Source organism: Channa argus, chromosome 10 (genome assembly GCF_033026475.1).
Source record: "Channa argus isolate prfri chromosome 10, Channa argus male v1.0, whole genome shotgun sequence".
Classification (NCBI taxonomy): domain Eukaryota; kingdom Metazoa; phylum Chordata; class Actinopteri; order Anabantiformes; family Channidae; genus Channa; species Channa argus.
The window spans coordinates 12,843,082-12,858,962 of NC_090206.1; the positions used below are offsets into that span (position 1 = coordinate 12,843,082).

Consider the following 15,881-nt stretch of genomic DNA (forward strand, 5'->3'; position numbering starts at 1 on the left):
TCCCAGTGGATGAGGTGCAGTTAATGGATATGAAACCTGTGGGCAAAGAAATCATGACACACATTCAGTGTATTCATAACATAGTAAATGGCCACTTATATAGAGCTTTTATCCAAAGTGCTTTACAATGTTGCTTCACATTCACCCATTCACACAGCTATGGTGGTGGCTCCCATGCAAAGTGCTCACCTGACCCACCGGGAGCAACTTGGGGATCAGTGTCTTGACCAAGGACACTTTGACACATAGCTAGGCAGGACCAGAACTTGAACCACTGACCCCACGGTCCATGGAAAACTGCCTTATCAACTGAGCTACAGCCACTCCTGACACTCCTGATATCTATCGACATAATCATGGATTTGTCTTCTCACTCACCACAGTCAGATATCCTCTCTTCTTTGGAGACACTGCTGACATGATTTCTGACTGAACAGACCAGGTTTCCTGAGACCTGTTGTTTCAGAGTGATGCTGTTAGTCTCATTATTTCCAGAGAGGAGCTCAGCATCTGTCAGTGTGTGTCTATCCAGAGTCCAGCTGTACTGAGGACTGTCCCCTCCTTCCGAGGAGCAGGACACCCTCATCTCTCCCCGGGACAGACACTCAGACACCAGCAGGAGAGAGGACACGAGAGTGAAGGGGAAACACTCACATGACTTAGAAAATGTTAAAATATAACAATTTTATTCTGTAATATAATGATTATTCCTACATAATACAAGATTGATTTCAAGATTTAAACATAAAAGTGTGGACAGTAAGGTTACACAAAATCGACTGTGCAATCCACTTTTATCTACTGTTGATAATTTCCCCACTAGTAATTAGAAATATTTATCTTGAACATACAGATTTACATTTCTAATTTTGATCCATTGGACTCAAAGATTTCAAGTGTATATTCACTTTCAAAACACAATTTGAAACGCATCTTATGCTCCAAGAATCTGTTATGAAGTTTCTTCCTGTTTAAACTCCATGTTCCTGCATCTATTAAATTCTACAGTGACACTACATTTGTCCCAGGTTTGTCAGCTCTCTGATCATTTTGTTAAAGGAACAAAAGAAACACAGTCATTTCCAAGATGTTTATTCTCTGCTGCTCTTTAAGGAAACACTAAAGTGTAAAAAGTGCAAAGTGACAAATCTAAACCATTAACCAATTTCATTTTCAGGCAATTTAGAAATATAATTATATTCGTTATTAGTCTTTTAACACATTTTAAGTACACTCTTTATAAAACAGCAGTAATAAATATACACTCAAATATATCACTGCATTAATGATATGTTAATGTGAACTGACACAAATGGTTTGAACACCCTGTAACATATCAGGGTGTTAACTGTGGTTTTCATAAATAACTGATAGACAGTTGTGGTTAAAATAAAAGCTGAGCTCTTTAAAAAAAGAAGAAAAAAACAACAGAAGCTTTTACAATATGGACTTATATTATACACTTATTGAGAGACAAGATATTTCTCCACAAATATATCTTTAGGCCAAAACCTGAACTTATTGAACATTAATAAAACACACACACACACACTGCACTGTACTGTTAAAGAATCGTCTTTCATTTCACACTGTGCCAGAGGTTATTTAAAATGCTCTGACTCATGTTTAATTTATATACATCTACTTAATAAATATATTCAATTTATAAAATTAAAACTTTATTACTTTAATACACTGTTAAACATAGCTGAGTTATATTACACATAAATGCAGATGACTGAGGTTATGTTCTCTGTAGAGTAATTACACTAAATACATTACATGCACATTCTTAATCTTTGTTATAATTCATCTTTACTGCAAGCTTCCAAACTTTAGCAGTGAAAAAAAAGTTTGTTGTTCAAATGATATAAAATTATTTGTACCTTTGCTTAGTGGCAGATAATGTTAAGCCTGTAGGTCATTTAAGACTTGATGATTTCATGTGTGGTTATAACCCAAAAGTAAAGAAAACAACAATTATATATGTATGAACTTTAGTGGTTTGTGTGTAAAATCACAAAGAAATAACCTCCTTCCTTCCTCCACCATCAGTGGTACAGTCTTGGTGAACTCAACACTCAGTACTACCTGTCTCTGTGGACCTTGGCATAAACACAGTCGTCTCCTGATTGTTTGACAGTTTGCTGAGGCCGACCAGAAAACCTGACTTGGCTGAGTTCCACCTCCACCTCTGCTGACTGCTGCAGCTGCCTCCCCAGTTCCTGCATGCTGACATCTGCATAGGTCACTTCTTGTTCATTATCTTCCTCTGCCAAATAGAAAGGAGAAGTGACAAAGTATTTCTGATTCTGATTCTGAAAAATGTTTTGTTTTGTACCTTTAGGTTTGTTGTTTTTCTTTTTAGTCTGAGTACAGATGACTGCCAGCCCAATCACTAAGAGAAGAACCAGTGCTGTAAGTACACCAGCCACCACTGGCATATTACCTGTTTAAAGAATAAAAGACACAAAACAAACACAGATACATAAATAGCAATATACAGGTGTTAGTGTGTAGACAAATGAATAAGATGGGAGAACGATATGAATTAATTCACTACAGCAGATTTTGTTTTCACTTACTAATAAACCACTAGATATCTGAAGCAGTTTGATTGGAGACATTATTAGTGGTATTAGTGGTGTGTTTAATTGACATAATATCAGTCTCCTTACCCACAGTGTGTGTGGAGGTTGTAGGGTTTGTTGTTGGTTCAATACACAGTGTGTTATTGGCTTTAAACACCCACTGTGATATTTGTGTCCCATTGGAGGTGCAGTTAATAAATATGAAGCCTGTGGACAAAGAAACAGATCAGCCATGACCTGACATCATCAGTGTCAACATCATCAAACTGTTTTCTACTCATATTCTCACTCACCACAGTCAGTTATTGTCTCTTCTTTGGAAACACTGCTGACATGATTCCTGACTGAACAGACCAGGTTTCCTGAGACCTGTTGTTTCAGAGTGATGCTGTTAGTCTCATTATTTCCAGAGAGGAGCTCAGTATCTGTCTGTGTGTGTCCATCCAGAGTCCAGCTGTACTGAGGACTGTCCCCTCCTTCAGAGGAGCAGGACACCCTCATCTCTCCCTTGGACAGACACTCAGAGACCAGCAGGACAGAGGACACAGGAGCTGAAAGAAACATCACATGATTTTTGATATTCTTCAATTTCAAAAAATGAGACAGACACAGAATATGGACATATGCAGGACGTGACATCTACAGTGTTGTGTATCATTAGATCATAACAGCATCTGGTTGATCAATGCTTCTAATTATTTGACATATAAAAAACCCACCAAAAAACATATTTACCCTGAATAGACAACTGTAGAATTCGCAGAGCTGAGTTCGTTCCATTTGAATCAAACAGCTGAAGTTTATATTCACCACCATCAATTCTGCTCAGGTTACTGATTATAAATGTTCCATTACTGGGAGTAAAGAAGGATCGGTCCTGTATCTTATTATACACAAGTTTATTGTTATTCCAGTGAATTATGTCTGTGCCGTTCTTCTTCCATTGGATTTTTTTTACTGCAGCATTGTCCATCAGATGAAGAACCACAGCTCCTCCCAAAGCTCCATAGCACTGAGCTCCATTCTCTCTGCCATCACAGTAGGTTTCCACACCTGGAGATTTTGACATAGAATTTTGTGATGTGATTATTAAATGATGATTAAATTTAATCCTTAGCATTTTACCTTGTTATAATAGCAACTTTTACTCAGTGTACTTTTGAAGAATGTTTAAAACATTGTATGTTGTTCAAACTTTTTCTCATATATATGATTTTTCTTGAAGTGTTTGCAGAACTGCTCCAAGCTTAGTTATTGTCTATCAGCAGACCATCCCACACTGACTCTGACCAGAGTCACTCCATGCTCACATGTGCTTATTAAAGTGCTGGCAATGGAAATGGTTTCCATAAAAGGAGAAAGGGTGTCCTGAGGGTGGAGAATGTTCTGCCCAGCAACAGACAGAAGGTTATAAAACTAATGTGTGATGTATGAAGTTTAGAACTGCATAGGATGGAGATTTGAAACTCTGTCAATGTACTTCTCTCCTGCAAGATAATAAAACCCTAAAAGACGTCGTGGCTGTTGAAGCTCCTTTACTGATTACACTTGAGCTGTCTAAGACCAGATATTGTCATTTTTGACATGACAATTTGCATTGTCGGCAGGATCTGTGAGTGGTCACCGGAGGAGCCGGAGTGAACAGTGATTTGCATGCACCCTAGGAAGAATCAGTGTAGAGACGGAGAACTGAACACAAAGGCTCCTATGGTGACTTCCACCAGATTCATGAACTAAAAATTAAAACTGATCAGCATGGATAGAGGGTGAGTTGTAATGAAGTTCCTAAATTCATTTTGTTGAGCTCAAGTTGCCATTTTTAGTTGAATTAATCCGAATAATCAGTAAATCTTAGTCAGTTGGAGAGTATAAAGGACATTGACAGCTAAGTGTAATTAATCAAGAACTCCTAGTTAGTTGGGGAGTATAAAGGTCAACAGCCAAGTTGGACGAAGGGGCCAACAAATAAAGCTAGTGTATTGGGAGCTTTAAGAAGATACTCTCACCCTCATAGAGACGTCTGCGTTGAAGGCTGTGCATGGACTTCCATGGGAAACCAGGGAAGTACGGGGGCTTGGACCCCGCAGATTGTTGAGATTATATAAACCAAGTATGGTGACATTTATAAGGTGAAAAAGGCACCAAGTTTATTCTTTGTCTCTGTTTGCCTTCTAAGTTTGGTCATTCTCAAGACCCAGTCACAGGTTATTACAGGGCAGAGCAGTTTGAACAGGACAGGTCCAAAAGTAAAATGAAGAGTTCTGGCATTGCTTTACTGCAAGTGTGGCAAGAAGTGCAAATAATCGGACCAAGCCCTAGGAATTGGTAAAAGAGGGTAAACAGACAGCAGAGAAAATAGTAGATTACTCCAAATGTTAAGATTCTGAAAAGTGTGGTGACAAAAGGCATAAATGTTTGAAATAAAATGATAAATAAGCTGACAAAATAAAATAAAATAAAAAAGTTAAATCAAGAAAAGAAACTGAAGGCTAAAAAGAGTGTCACAAAAAAACAAACAGATGTGTAACTTCCTTGTGAACAAGGAAAAATTAAGTAGTGTTTAGGGAAAGAAAAAAAAAAAACAGATAACGAACAGATAACGCTTCAGTAGAGAACACACACCACCACCATATACTCCCAGTGTGTCTTGTCTCTGTCCAGATCACGGCACTGAAACTGGACGCGAGCTTGGACTATACCACATCTCCCTTCTCATCCTCTTCTTTCTTCCTTTCTGCATTCTCATCATCTGCCTCATTTGCAACCACCTCAGAAGGGGAAAGATGGAAGAGAAAAAACATGGTCGAAGTGGCAGGCCCACACAGTCTGTAGTACAGGATGAAGATGTCTTCGTATGACAGAGGTCATGGAGGACGATGGAAAGGCAAAAGACAAGGAGTTGGATGTGGCTGACGTTCAGTAGCTGCAGATGGATGCCACACATGTGGGCAAAGGGGACATTGTGCAAAGGACTGTCCCTCTTGGCTTGAGGAGGACAGACCCAGAGATTGTCCTGAGAAGTCGTCGCCAGTGGCAAACTGATGGGAGGAGGAAAGGATGGTGTCCCGGGGACAGTTGCTGATGACTGACCAAAAGGAGGGAGGTGATGCACACTGTCAAACACTGCAATGAAGACATGTTTACATACACATACACTGATTTGCTAACTGCAGTGAAGAAATGCTTGCTCCGACATGCACTGATAGTTTGCGAGACAAATGCAATGAAAACTGCTTGATAAAGCTCACACATGCTGAAATAAAAGTGGATTTTAATGAGCAATGTGTTTAAGATTAAAGCTAAATTTAAACCACCTGCAGCTTAAATGCTGAGGGAGAAAGTGAATTTCCTAAATACACTCTGAAGGTGAAAGGTCAAGAGGTGATTGTTTTTCATAGGCAGTGGAGCAATTAGGTCAGTATTAAAAGTAAGTTAATGTACATGTTGGTGTTTCTGGAAAACCACAAAAAGAGTATTTGGCTCAGTCATTGCCTTGTGCTAATTCTTAAGATTGATCTTTTAAACATGCATTCATGTTGTCAGAATTATACCTCATAAATTTGACATATCTAATGATTAAGTTGTGGATCTGTCTGATGTGTTCAAGTGTTCAATAATTTTAATGTGCAAACACACACCATGATGAATTATAGCCCTGATTCTCTGTTATATGTGTATGAATGGAAGCTGCAGCAGTCTGTCTTGTCTTGTTTATATCAGAAAGTGATTTAGCACATGTTTCAAATGGCCCTGATGTTCCTTATGAACAAGAGGGGATTCAGTGAAGTTTGAGAAATTGACTGCAGTGTTTTATTGGACTGGTCACCTACTGTATGTGTGGTCTCTCTGAATGAGGAACAAAACTGTTTCCAAGTGCTGTTCCCCATATTTTCATTAGCTAAATCAGAATAACATAAGTGGGAAAATTCAGGCTATTTTGTCAAAAGTGTTCTTCTTTGCATGGCTGGTAACAACTTGAGATTGAATCAGCTTTCAGTGTATGCCTGTGCCTACAGGAAGGCTTTTAGTTCTGTTTGCATGTTTATGCCTGAGCAGAAAACACACACACTTTTTCTTTATCAGAAATAGTGGCAACAACACATGGTGAAAAAGGTGCAAGCAGAGAGGAGAGGGTTAGGAACAGATGAGCTAGTGATTCTTTCCTATGTGAATCAACTAAGATTTTAATATTTCACAGTAAAAGGGCATGAAGCTGTCCTTGTTATAGAGTAGGTCACATAATAATACACCCTGACGTCACAGTGAGCTTTAATATAACCAGTGATAACCTGTAAATGAAGAACATAAAGCTCTAAAACATAAAGTCACTGGATGGAATTACATCAGTTTTTGAATTGCTAAAGAAAAGCAGCTCCGAAATCTCTTGAATATTTACTGAAAAAGATGTGTGATAGTGGAAAGTGAAGATTTGTTCAGGATTTGCGAGTACTAAAAAAAAAAATCCGAGAGCTCTGGAAGTATTAATTCCACAACCAAATAACTTCTTGGTTGCTGGATTGAATTATGTATTTTTCTCATTCCTTATGTATGCGGACAGTCATTACTTGTTTGCTTTCTCCTTTAAAAAAAAATTAAAAACAAAAAAAGGAAGATTACCCCGATGAGATTTTTTCTTTAGTTGAGTTTTTAGGAAGTCCAGGTGTTTTCCATCAGCTGAAATCAGCTGAATGAGACATTGTATTTACCAGAAGGATCAGCTCTGCTGCAGTATAATGATGATTTTATGATCTGCAGCCTGTCTGAGAAAGCCTGCATGTCAGATAAGGTGTAACCTACTGAAACATTTAGCAGAAAACGGACATAAAATACGTCTGTTTACATTGTAATTTGCTCTAAAGTTACTTATTTAGGTCATGTGATCACAGCTGAGATCATAACCAACCAATCCATTCTCATCTCTTTAACCAAGAAACAAATGATGAGTTTCTTGGGTATGATGTCATACTGAAAACAATAGATTCAAAATTATCAAGACAGAAAAGCTCCAAATGTATTGTTCCATTCAAAATTAATTCTCAGCTTATGATAAAATAATTTGAGCACCATAAACAGACTCCACATTAGTGTTACGCAGGCCCTATGTTAAGTTTGTTAACCAGGGACTTGGCTGTATGACATCTGTTTTGTTACAGGACTGTGATGGCAGATAAAAACATATTGCTTACTTTCACTACTGAAAGTAGTGAACTGATCTAACTCTTTTGCTTCCTTATGCAGCTGCTCTCTCTTATTCCAGAAGCACAAACTCATCACCTTTCTAGAGTGAGATGTCTAGGATACGATACAGTGTTACTTGAAATGCCTAATGTAACTGTCAATGGATGTGATGTTCTGCAGATGGTTCTGAATTACACCCACCACGGGAGAGAACCAAGAAGATTTTGCTGTTGTTACATAATTGTTCACAAATCTGGACAAACAGAGTTCAAGGAATCTCATAACAATCATATTTTGTGTTTAACATAATAATGCTGCTGCTGCATAGCTTGATATAAATGTTTGTGTGATAACACTGACTTAGTTTGAGCAGGAAACACAAAGGCAGGTTAAACCATGTGTCAAAAGGGGGGAATGTTGATTTATTTCAGCAACAATGATTTACCAAGGGGTGTGTATCATATGCACAGAAATATTGTCAATCTTGCTTTATCTGTGTGTGGGACATTACTAAAGCCACAGGGACGCCAATTTCCATCTGTTAAACCATTTGACCATGTGATGATTGATTTCACTGAGTTGATGCCCGATTGAGAGAAGAGATACTGTGTTGTTAAGATTGGCTTACTCAAAATGAAATTGGTAAGAAGAATGTCTCCTTGGACTGAGGTTTCTCCGGTTGTTTTAATGAACATGGGGATAAGGGAAAATAATAATAAAACTGTTTGGGAAATCTCCAAATTTGGGAAAATGAGATTTTGCAGTGTTGCCAGACCTTGTGTTCTGCTTTTTTCAAATACATTAGCAGGTGAAGGATGTTCTTGAAGCTCCTCTCAGTCCATTGATTCATGACACAGTCACCTGGACTCTGGAGGTAGATAAAGCTTTTGTTGATATGAAACTTATCTTGCAGTCAGCTCCCACACTTGGCCTGCCTGATCCTACAACTGTCGATGAGAAAAACAGTTGGATGACTTCTGTTTTCTTACAACAACATGGTGGTAAACTGAGGCCTGTGGCCTATTTTTCTTCTAAACTTGATCCGGTTGCTGCTGGTCTTCCTCGCTGTTTGAGAGCTGTGGCAGCAGCAGAAAAAGCTGTTCTTGCATCACGTGACATTGTAGGATATTCTGATCTTACTCAGCTTGTTCCACATGCTGTTTCCATTTTTCTTTTGGAACAAAAAGACTTCACATTTGTCTACAGCCCGCTGGCTGAGATATAATACTGTGCTACTGTGCTCCTGATGATGGTGAACCAGATAACTGTGTTGCTTCTCTGTGTTGCTTCTCTTCAACAGGTCTGAACCCCTAGACCTCATCTTCAAGAAACGCCACTGATTAACCCTGATCTTATTGTGTTTGCGGACGGCTCTGCATTCAAGGATCCCACCACTGGTACAGCACATGTGGGTTATGCAGATTGTTCTGAACATGAAGTGTTAACCTCAGGTCAGTTATCATCGCATTACTCAGCCCAGGCAGATGAACTCATAGCCTTAACTGAGGCATGTAAACTGGCCACAGGTAAGTCAGTGACAATACATATTGACTCGTGTTTTTGGTGTAACACTTGACTTTGGTGCCCTATGGTGACATAGGGACTAATTAAAATGTGATGGAAAACCCATCCTTCACCATAACAAGGTGGCAGCGCTTCTGGATGCGATCCTTCTACCGGCAGCTATTGCTGTCTGTAAATGTGCCGCTCACACCAATGGCACTGATGCTGTTTCTCTGGGCAATGGTAGAGATGATGTTGCTGCTAGGGCTGCGGCTCGCTTGCCACTTCCTCAGGAAGTTGCACTTTTCTGTGATGACTCTGTTGACTCTCCTTCTGTGTGTCTCACTGCTATACAATCTTTCTCTACTCCGCAGAAGAGGACACATTGGAAAGTTTGTGATGCTGTATTCAAGGATGGCGTTTGGTGGGGCCCTGATAACAAACCTTGCCTTCCAAAACACTTCTGCTGACATTTTGCTAAGTTGACACATGATCTTGATCACTGCGACTGTGGCGCAGGAAGGTAGAGCGGTTGTCCACCAATCTCACAGTTGTTGGTTCAATCCCCGGCTCCTCCGGTCACATGTCGAAGTGTCTTTGAGCAAGACACAACTCACACAACACTCACCAGGAGCAACTAAGTTGGGGTTCAGTGTCTTTGAGCAAGACACTGAACCCCAACTTAGTTGCTCCTGGTGAGTGTTGTGTGATTGTGAGTGTGAGGGTAAATAAGAAGCAGTGTAAAGCACTTTGAGTGCCATGAGGTAGAAAAGCTCTATATTAATGCAGACCATTTTACCATTTACGCGTCAAAAAGAGGGATGCTCTTTCACTCATGAAGCATAAAACGAATGAATGGGGTTCTGAAACAAAAATTGAAAAAATGTTGTGAGGAAACAGGCTTAACATGGCCAAAAGCCCTGTCTGTGGTCCTAATGTACAAGAGGATGAGAGAGAGACATAACAGTAATCTGAGCCCGTTTGAAATTCGGTTTGCACATCCTCCCATGTGGGTCTAAACCCAGAAACCAGGCTTCCTCCTTCCACCACTCTGTGTAAGAATGACATGTTACAATACTGTAAATCTCTGTCTACGGTTGTGTCTCAGATATCTCAACAGGTGAAAGCAGCCCTTCCATTTCCAGCGGAGACCACGCTGCATCCATTTAGGCCTGGAAACTGGGTGATCGTGAGGGAACTTCATCCAAAACACTGGAAGTCCAGAAAGTGGAACGCCCATACCAGGTGCTTCTGACCACCCACATTGCAGTGAAAGTCGCAGAGAGAGCCAGGTGGATACACGCCACCCATTGTACGAGGGTGCCGGAGCGTGTGGTCGACTTCTGCCCGGCTGTGCATGACCCTCACCGGAGGTCAGTAGCCTTCAGGGAGCCAGGAAGCCAGTCGGAGAGAACACTCACTAATTTACTCACACTTAAGGTTCTCCCGGTGATAAGGAGGACGAGTGCAATTTGATGTGCCTGCACTCTGAGTCCCCAAGCCATGAAGAAGGGGATAATTAAGAGGGAGTGAAGCAACAGTGAGGGGAACATCATGGAAAACAGGATGAGACTCCTGGTGTCAGGGATATTGCTGATATGCACCTTAATCCTGTGGACAGCCCTGCAGTTAGGTGTGCCATGCTACACCAGTCGAATGAAACGCACCCTGGATGCGGGAGCACTGGAAGCAGCTAAAGTTGCCATAATAAAGAATCCCACAGGAAACCTGGTGCTGACTTATATGAACTTTACAGTCAAAGGAGTGAAAAATTCATCTTGTGTGATGTGAGCAGCTGCCAGACCTCTTCTGCTGGCAATGCCAGTGCCCTTCAACAGCTCACAATGTTACAATCAACAATTGCATTCTGACTAATTCCATGGAGATGAATCACAGTTCAAGAGAACTAATGTTACAAAACTCGACAGATGTGATTGGAAAGTCCTGCATGCTGCTGCACAATTACCTCTAAGGGAAACCGAGGATGGCGATGTTTGGGGCATTGCTGGAATAAGACGCCAAAAACATCTACAGTCTGTTTCAGCAGGAAACAGAAAGGTGGTATGAAATCCACTCTACAGGGCTTTAAATTCTCCTGGTACCCGCAGAATGGTCGTTACCCTCCTAATCCTGTTTACCTGGAAAGTCAGTCTTATCCCATGTATAAGAGGTATAACTACGCGAGCCACAAATGACAATGTATATTGAATTTCTGTGAATTTATACATCTGATGACCATTGTTGTATATCTAATGATTAAAATGTAATCAGAAGGAGGGAATTGTGATGGATAATCAAGTATTATTAAATGATGATTAAATTGAATCGTTAGCATTTCACCTAGTTATAATAGCAACTTGTACTCACTTTACTTTTGAAGAATGTTTAAATGTTTGTTGTTCAAACTTTGTCTCATATGTGTGTATATGTGTTATATAAGGTCAGTTATTGTCTAACAGCAGACCATCCCACACTGACTCTGACCAGAGTCACTCTAGGCTCAAATGTGCTTATCAAAGTGCTGGAAAGGGAAATGGTTTCCATAAAATAATACAAAATATATAAAATTAATGTTATAAGATTAATGTGTGATTTATAAAGTTTAGAACTGCATAGGATGGAGAATTGAAACTCGATCGATCGACTCTGTCGATTTACTTCTCTCTTGCAAGATGATAAAACCCTAAAAAACATCCTGGATGTTGAACCTTCTTTACTGATTAAACTTGCGGTGTCTAAGACCAAATATTGTCATTTTTGCCGTGACAAATTTCTAAACATTTTTTACATTTCAGTTACTACAATATTAGTGACATTGACACTGATTTGTTGCAAAATCCACAGAAACAACCAGTTGTTGTTTTTTTTTTAAAGTTAAACAGATCTGTGACCAGTGATGGAAAGTTCAAAGGTGTATAAAAAGACGAAGGAGGTGTTTTGAATATTTAAATTTTTAACTAAACGGCTGCTACTAAAACATAGTGAGTAAATTTGTCTAACGTTAACATTAACTGAAGAGAATATCAGGGGAATATTTGACAACCCAGATAAAGTGTGATCATTTCTACAACCTTAATTCCAGAATGCAATGGAGGTATTTTTTGACCTGTTGCCAACTTTACTTAATTCGTTGTCCAATGCTCCTCCATTTGTTTTGGATTTGCAGCAATTACTTTTCCAGCCTTTTGTTGCCTATGTTGCAACTTTTTTGAGATGTGTTGTTGCCATCAAATTCAAAATGAGCTAATATTTTCCATGAAATGGTAAATGTCTGAGTTTCAACATTTGATATGTTGTTTATATTTTATTGTGAATAAAATATAGGTTGAAAAGGTTTGCAAATTACTGCATTCTGTTTTTATTTATTGTCCCAACTTCTGTGGAATTGGGGTTGTAATAAACTCCATAATAATGATTTATTACTCCACAAACCATGATTTCAAATTAACCCACAGAAAACTTTAAGTTATTTAGAGAGTTAGAGAGATTAGTGGGGAACTAATTATTTAAAAACAAGTTCAAACATGTTTTTATTGTATGAATTTACCCTTATGAACCATTTTAATTAAAAAAGTTTTTTTTACACTTGTAAGTGCTTTAAAAGCCTCAAGCTGTTAAATCATCAATTTAACACAAAACATGTTATTTTCACAAAATCAAATCAAATATTTCATGTTTTTGAGCTATTGAATCTAGAATCTCAAAGTAGTACAAAACAAACTCACCACTAGCGACACCAAGGAGCATCACCAATAGTCCAACCACAGCTTTCATGTCTCGTCACTGTTCAGTTGAACTTTCACACTAACTTTATTTAACATGTATGGACATTCTACACTTAACTGTGTGAAACGTCTCCTGTTTGTGATCAGCCTCAGAAGAAAAGTTGTGAGAACTGGTCTGTGAGGGGGTGAAAGAGGAAACAAAGTCAACATGGTCCCTCACTTAATCACACAAGACCAAGAAAAAGCCCACAAGCTGTCTTCTTCCGGTAGTTATTATTTCCTCCTTTCTGTAAGTTCTCAGGCAGGAGCCTGACTAGAAAGGTAATAAGAATTTTGAACTGGATTCTGAATTTGATTGGAAGACAGTGTAAAGAAAACACAATGTATGTTACATGAGATTGTTTGAAAGACTTAAATCCTGAACTTGGCAATGTTCCTTAAAAAACAGGCACGAATAAAGGATTTCACGTGCTGGTCGAAACTAATACTGTACAGTAATTTAGTCCATGTACACGTTGAACAAGTTGTTAAAATAAACCCAGACTCTCTTTTACTTTTTGGACCAAAACAGGTGGGCAGAAAAAAGAACTTCTGTTTTTATTGAAAACATGGCTTGAGGTCATTGAGGTTAAAGGTGCTGTTGTACTACACTTTCATTTCAATGGGGGGTGTTCGCTCAAGTTTTTTTGTATTTCTTTTGACACACAAGGTCGAGGCAGAATATAACACACAGCTCTGAATATCAGAGCAGTCAGTACAACACCATTAGTAACTATGATCTCAGTGCTAAAACATATTTGAAGTAACACCAATATGATAGTATACTATAGTTAACAACTAAAAATCACTCCACGAGGAGGGTGATAACTTACAGAACACACAAAAAGGTAACAACAGACTATACACCAACAGGATAAATGACAGACAGGACAGCTATTCAAACAACGGGATGCACACACACAAGACAGACACAGACACAGACACAAAGTATTGTAGAAAACCAGGAACCAGACAAGACCATAACTCATTCTAACACACAGGTAAGAGGATAAATTAACGGGGACTAATGAACAGACTGACAGGAATAAAACATAAACTAAACTAGAGGCAGAGGGAAATTAACAGGAGTAACTATTACATGGACCAGGGTAAAACAACCAGGCAGAGGATTAACTAATGCAAAAACGTAACAAAGCACAGACCAAAACCATGACAGAGCCAGACGGAGATCAGGCAGGATACTGATGGAAACAGACAGAATCCAAACTTGTGCTGAACACAAATAAACTGAGTACATACACACAACAAACTGGCAGAGAACAGTGGGGAGAGCAGGGTCTAAAAGGACAGGGGAACAGGTGAAACACATCAGGACAAAACGAGGGAGGTAAAGACACCAAACAGACTCACAGGAAGCGACACAGGAGGATCAACAAAATAAAAGCCAAAAACAGGAAATAAAGCTAAACAACTAAACACGGGGACAGGACTGTGAGAGAAAGCAAAGAAATAAAATTTTACACTTAAATAATTAATGAAGTATTTATTCAGGCAAGTGCAACAAGTCCAGACAATAAGTCTGAGTGGATTTCTGTATTAAATGCATCATGGTCTCACTTTCACAACAATCATTGTAGTGATGCTAATGTCACTGAGTCTAATGATAGAGTTAAAAGTAATAACTTTTATTATTAAGGACCATTTATGATTTTAGCTGGAAAACAAATCAACTTTAAAGTTACAGTGATAGTTAATTATGACTTATTTTCTGGTGATGTTCATTCTCACCTTTACCGTCAGATATCGTCTCTTCTTTGGAGACACTGCTGACATGATTCCTGACTGAACAGACCAGGTTTCCTGAGACCTGTTGTTTCAGAGTGATGCTGTTAGTCTCATTATTTCTAGAGAGGAGCTCAGCATCTTTCAGTGTGTGTCCATCCAGAGTCCAGCTGTACTAAAGACTGTCCCCTCCTTCAGAAAGGTAGGACACCCACATGTCAGTTATTCTGTATTATTAAACTTGGATAGAGCTATTCATTCATAAGTGGTGGTTAGATTTCATTATCTCATCTGAAATTAAAGAGCTGACAATTGTACAGTTACAGCTTGTATGTTTTGGATATTGAAACCAAACCAATATCAGCTTTTATAAATAAATGATTTAGCTTGAACAAGTGGGTTTACAGTCTATTAAAGATTTCAAGGATGTATTCACCCCCGTGGTGAGATAAAGCAACAAATGTGACACAATGAGATTTCTTCAGGTCCTCCAGTCTCCCACTGTCCAAAGACCTGCATGTTAGTTTAGTTGGTGATTTTAAATTGTCCGTAGGTGTGAATGTGAGCATACTGTAAATGATTCTTTGTCTATGTCTCTCTTTCAAGCATTTCTAAAATAGCCTAAAGGAAACACGCACACCCTTCTCTGAAGACTCTAAAAGGTTTCCTGCTGGTGACTTCAGAAAAGGTGTGATAATTCTGTAGTTATAATAAGAGGGGAAAGAGAAATCAATAGTCATCACTTCACTGTTATTTATGGATCAGCTGCAACATTAACACCACCCAGTGGTTGTAATATAAAAATAATATTGTTTTTTTATAGAAATCTAAAGAACTTATAAATGCTGTATCATTATGGGTTAATCACATGTGAACACACAACGTGTTTAAAATCAGCTCCACCTTTACCAACAGGGAACCTTGACACATTTTATTAGTTACTGTACGTGTTTTGCCATAATTACTGAATTACTTACTGAAGTGTTGGAGTGGAGAATATTTAGGCCATTGACTCAAAGGAGTATTTGCAAAACTCTCTTTTGCTTTATGTAACACAACTGGATGTAAAAAGATGTGTAAAAGAAAACTAAGATTATGTCCT

The 15,881-nt window shown here is 38.8% G+C and overlaps 1 protein-coding gene across 2 annotated transcripts; it reads right to left on the reverse strand.

The window, feature by feature from the left end:
• Positions 1 to 1,662: 1,662 nt before the first annotated feature.
• LOC137133776 (T-cell surface antigen CD2-like) lies at positions 1,663 to 13,235 on the reverse strand. Of its 2 annotated transcripts, XM_067517688.1 has the most exons (6): positions 12,998 to 13,234; positions 3,327 to 3,644; positions 2,885 to 3,142; positions 2,679 to 2,798; positions 2,342 to 2,449; positions 1,663 to 2,272 (listed from the first exon to the last, which is right to left on the reverse strand). In XM_067517688.1, the coding sequence occupies exons 1-6, from the start codon at positions 13,044 to 13,046 to the stop codon at positions 2,088 to 2,090; spliced, it is 1,038 nt and encodes a 345-aa protein (XP_067373789.1). In that variant the 5' UTR covers positions 13,047 to 13,234; the 3' UTR covers positions 1,663 to 2,087. The 2 variants fall into 2 exon arrangements, with proteins under 2 accessions (XP_067373789.1, XP_067373788.1); XM_067517687.1 differs by having other exon boundaries at positions 1,663 to 2,449; positions 12,998 to 13,235.
• Between the last annotated feature and the right edge of the window lie 2,646 nt (positions 13,236 to 15,881).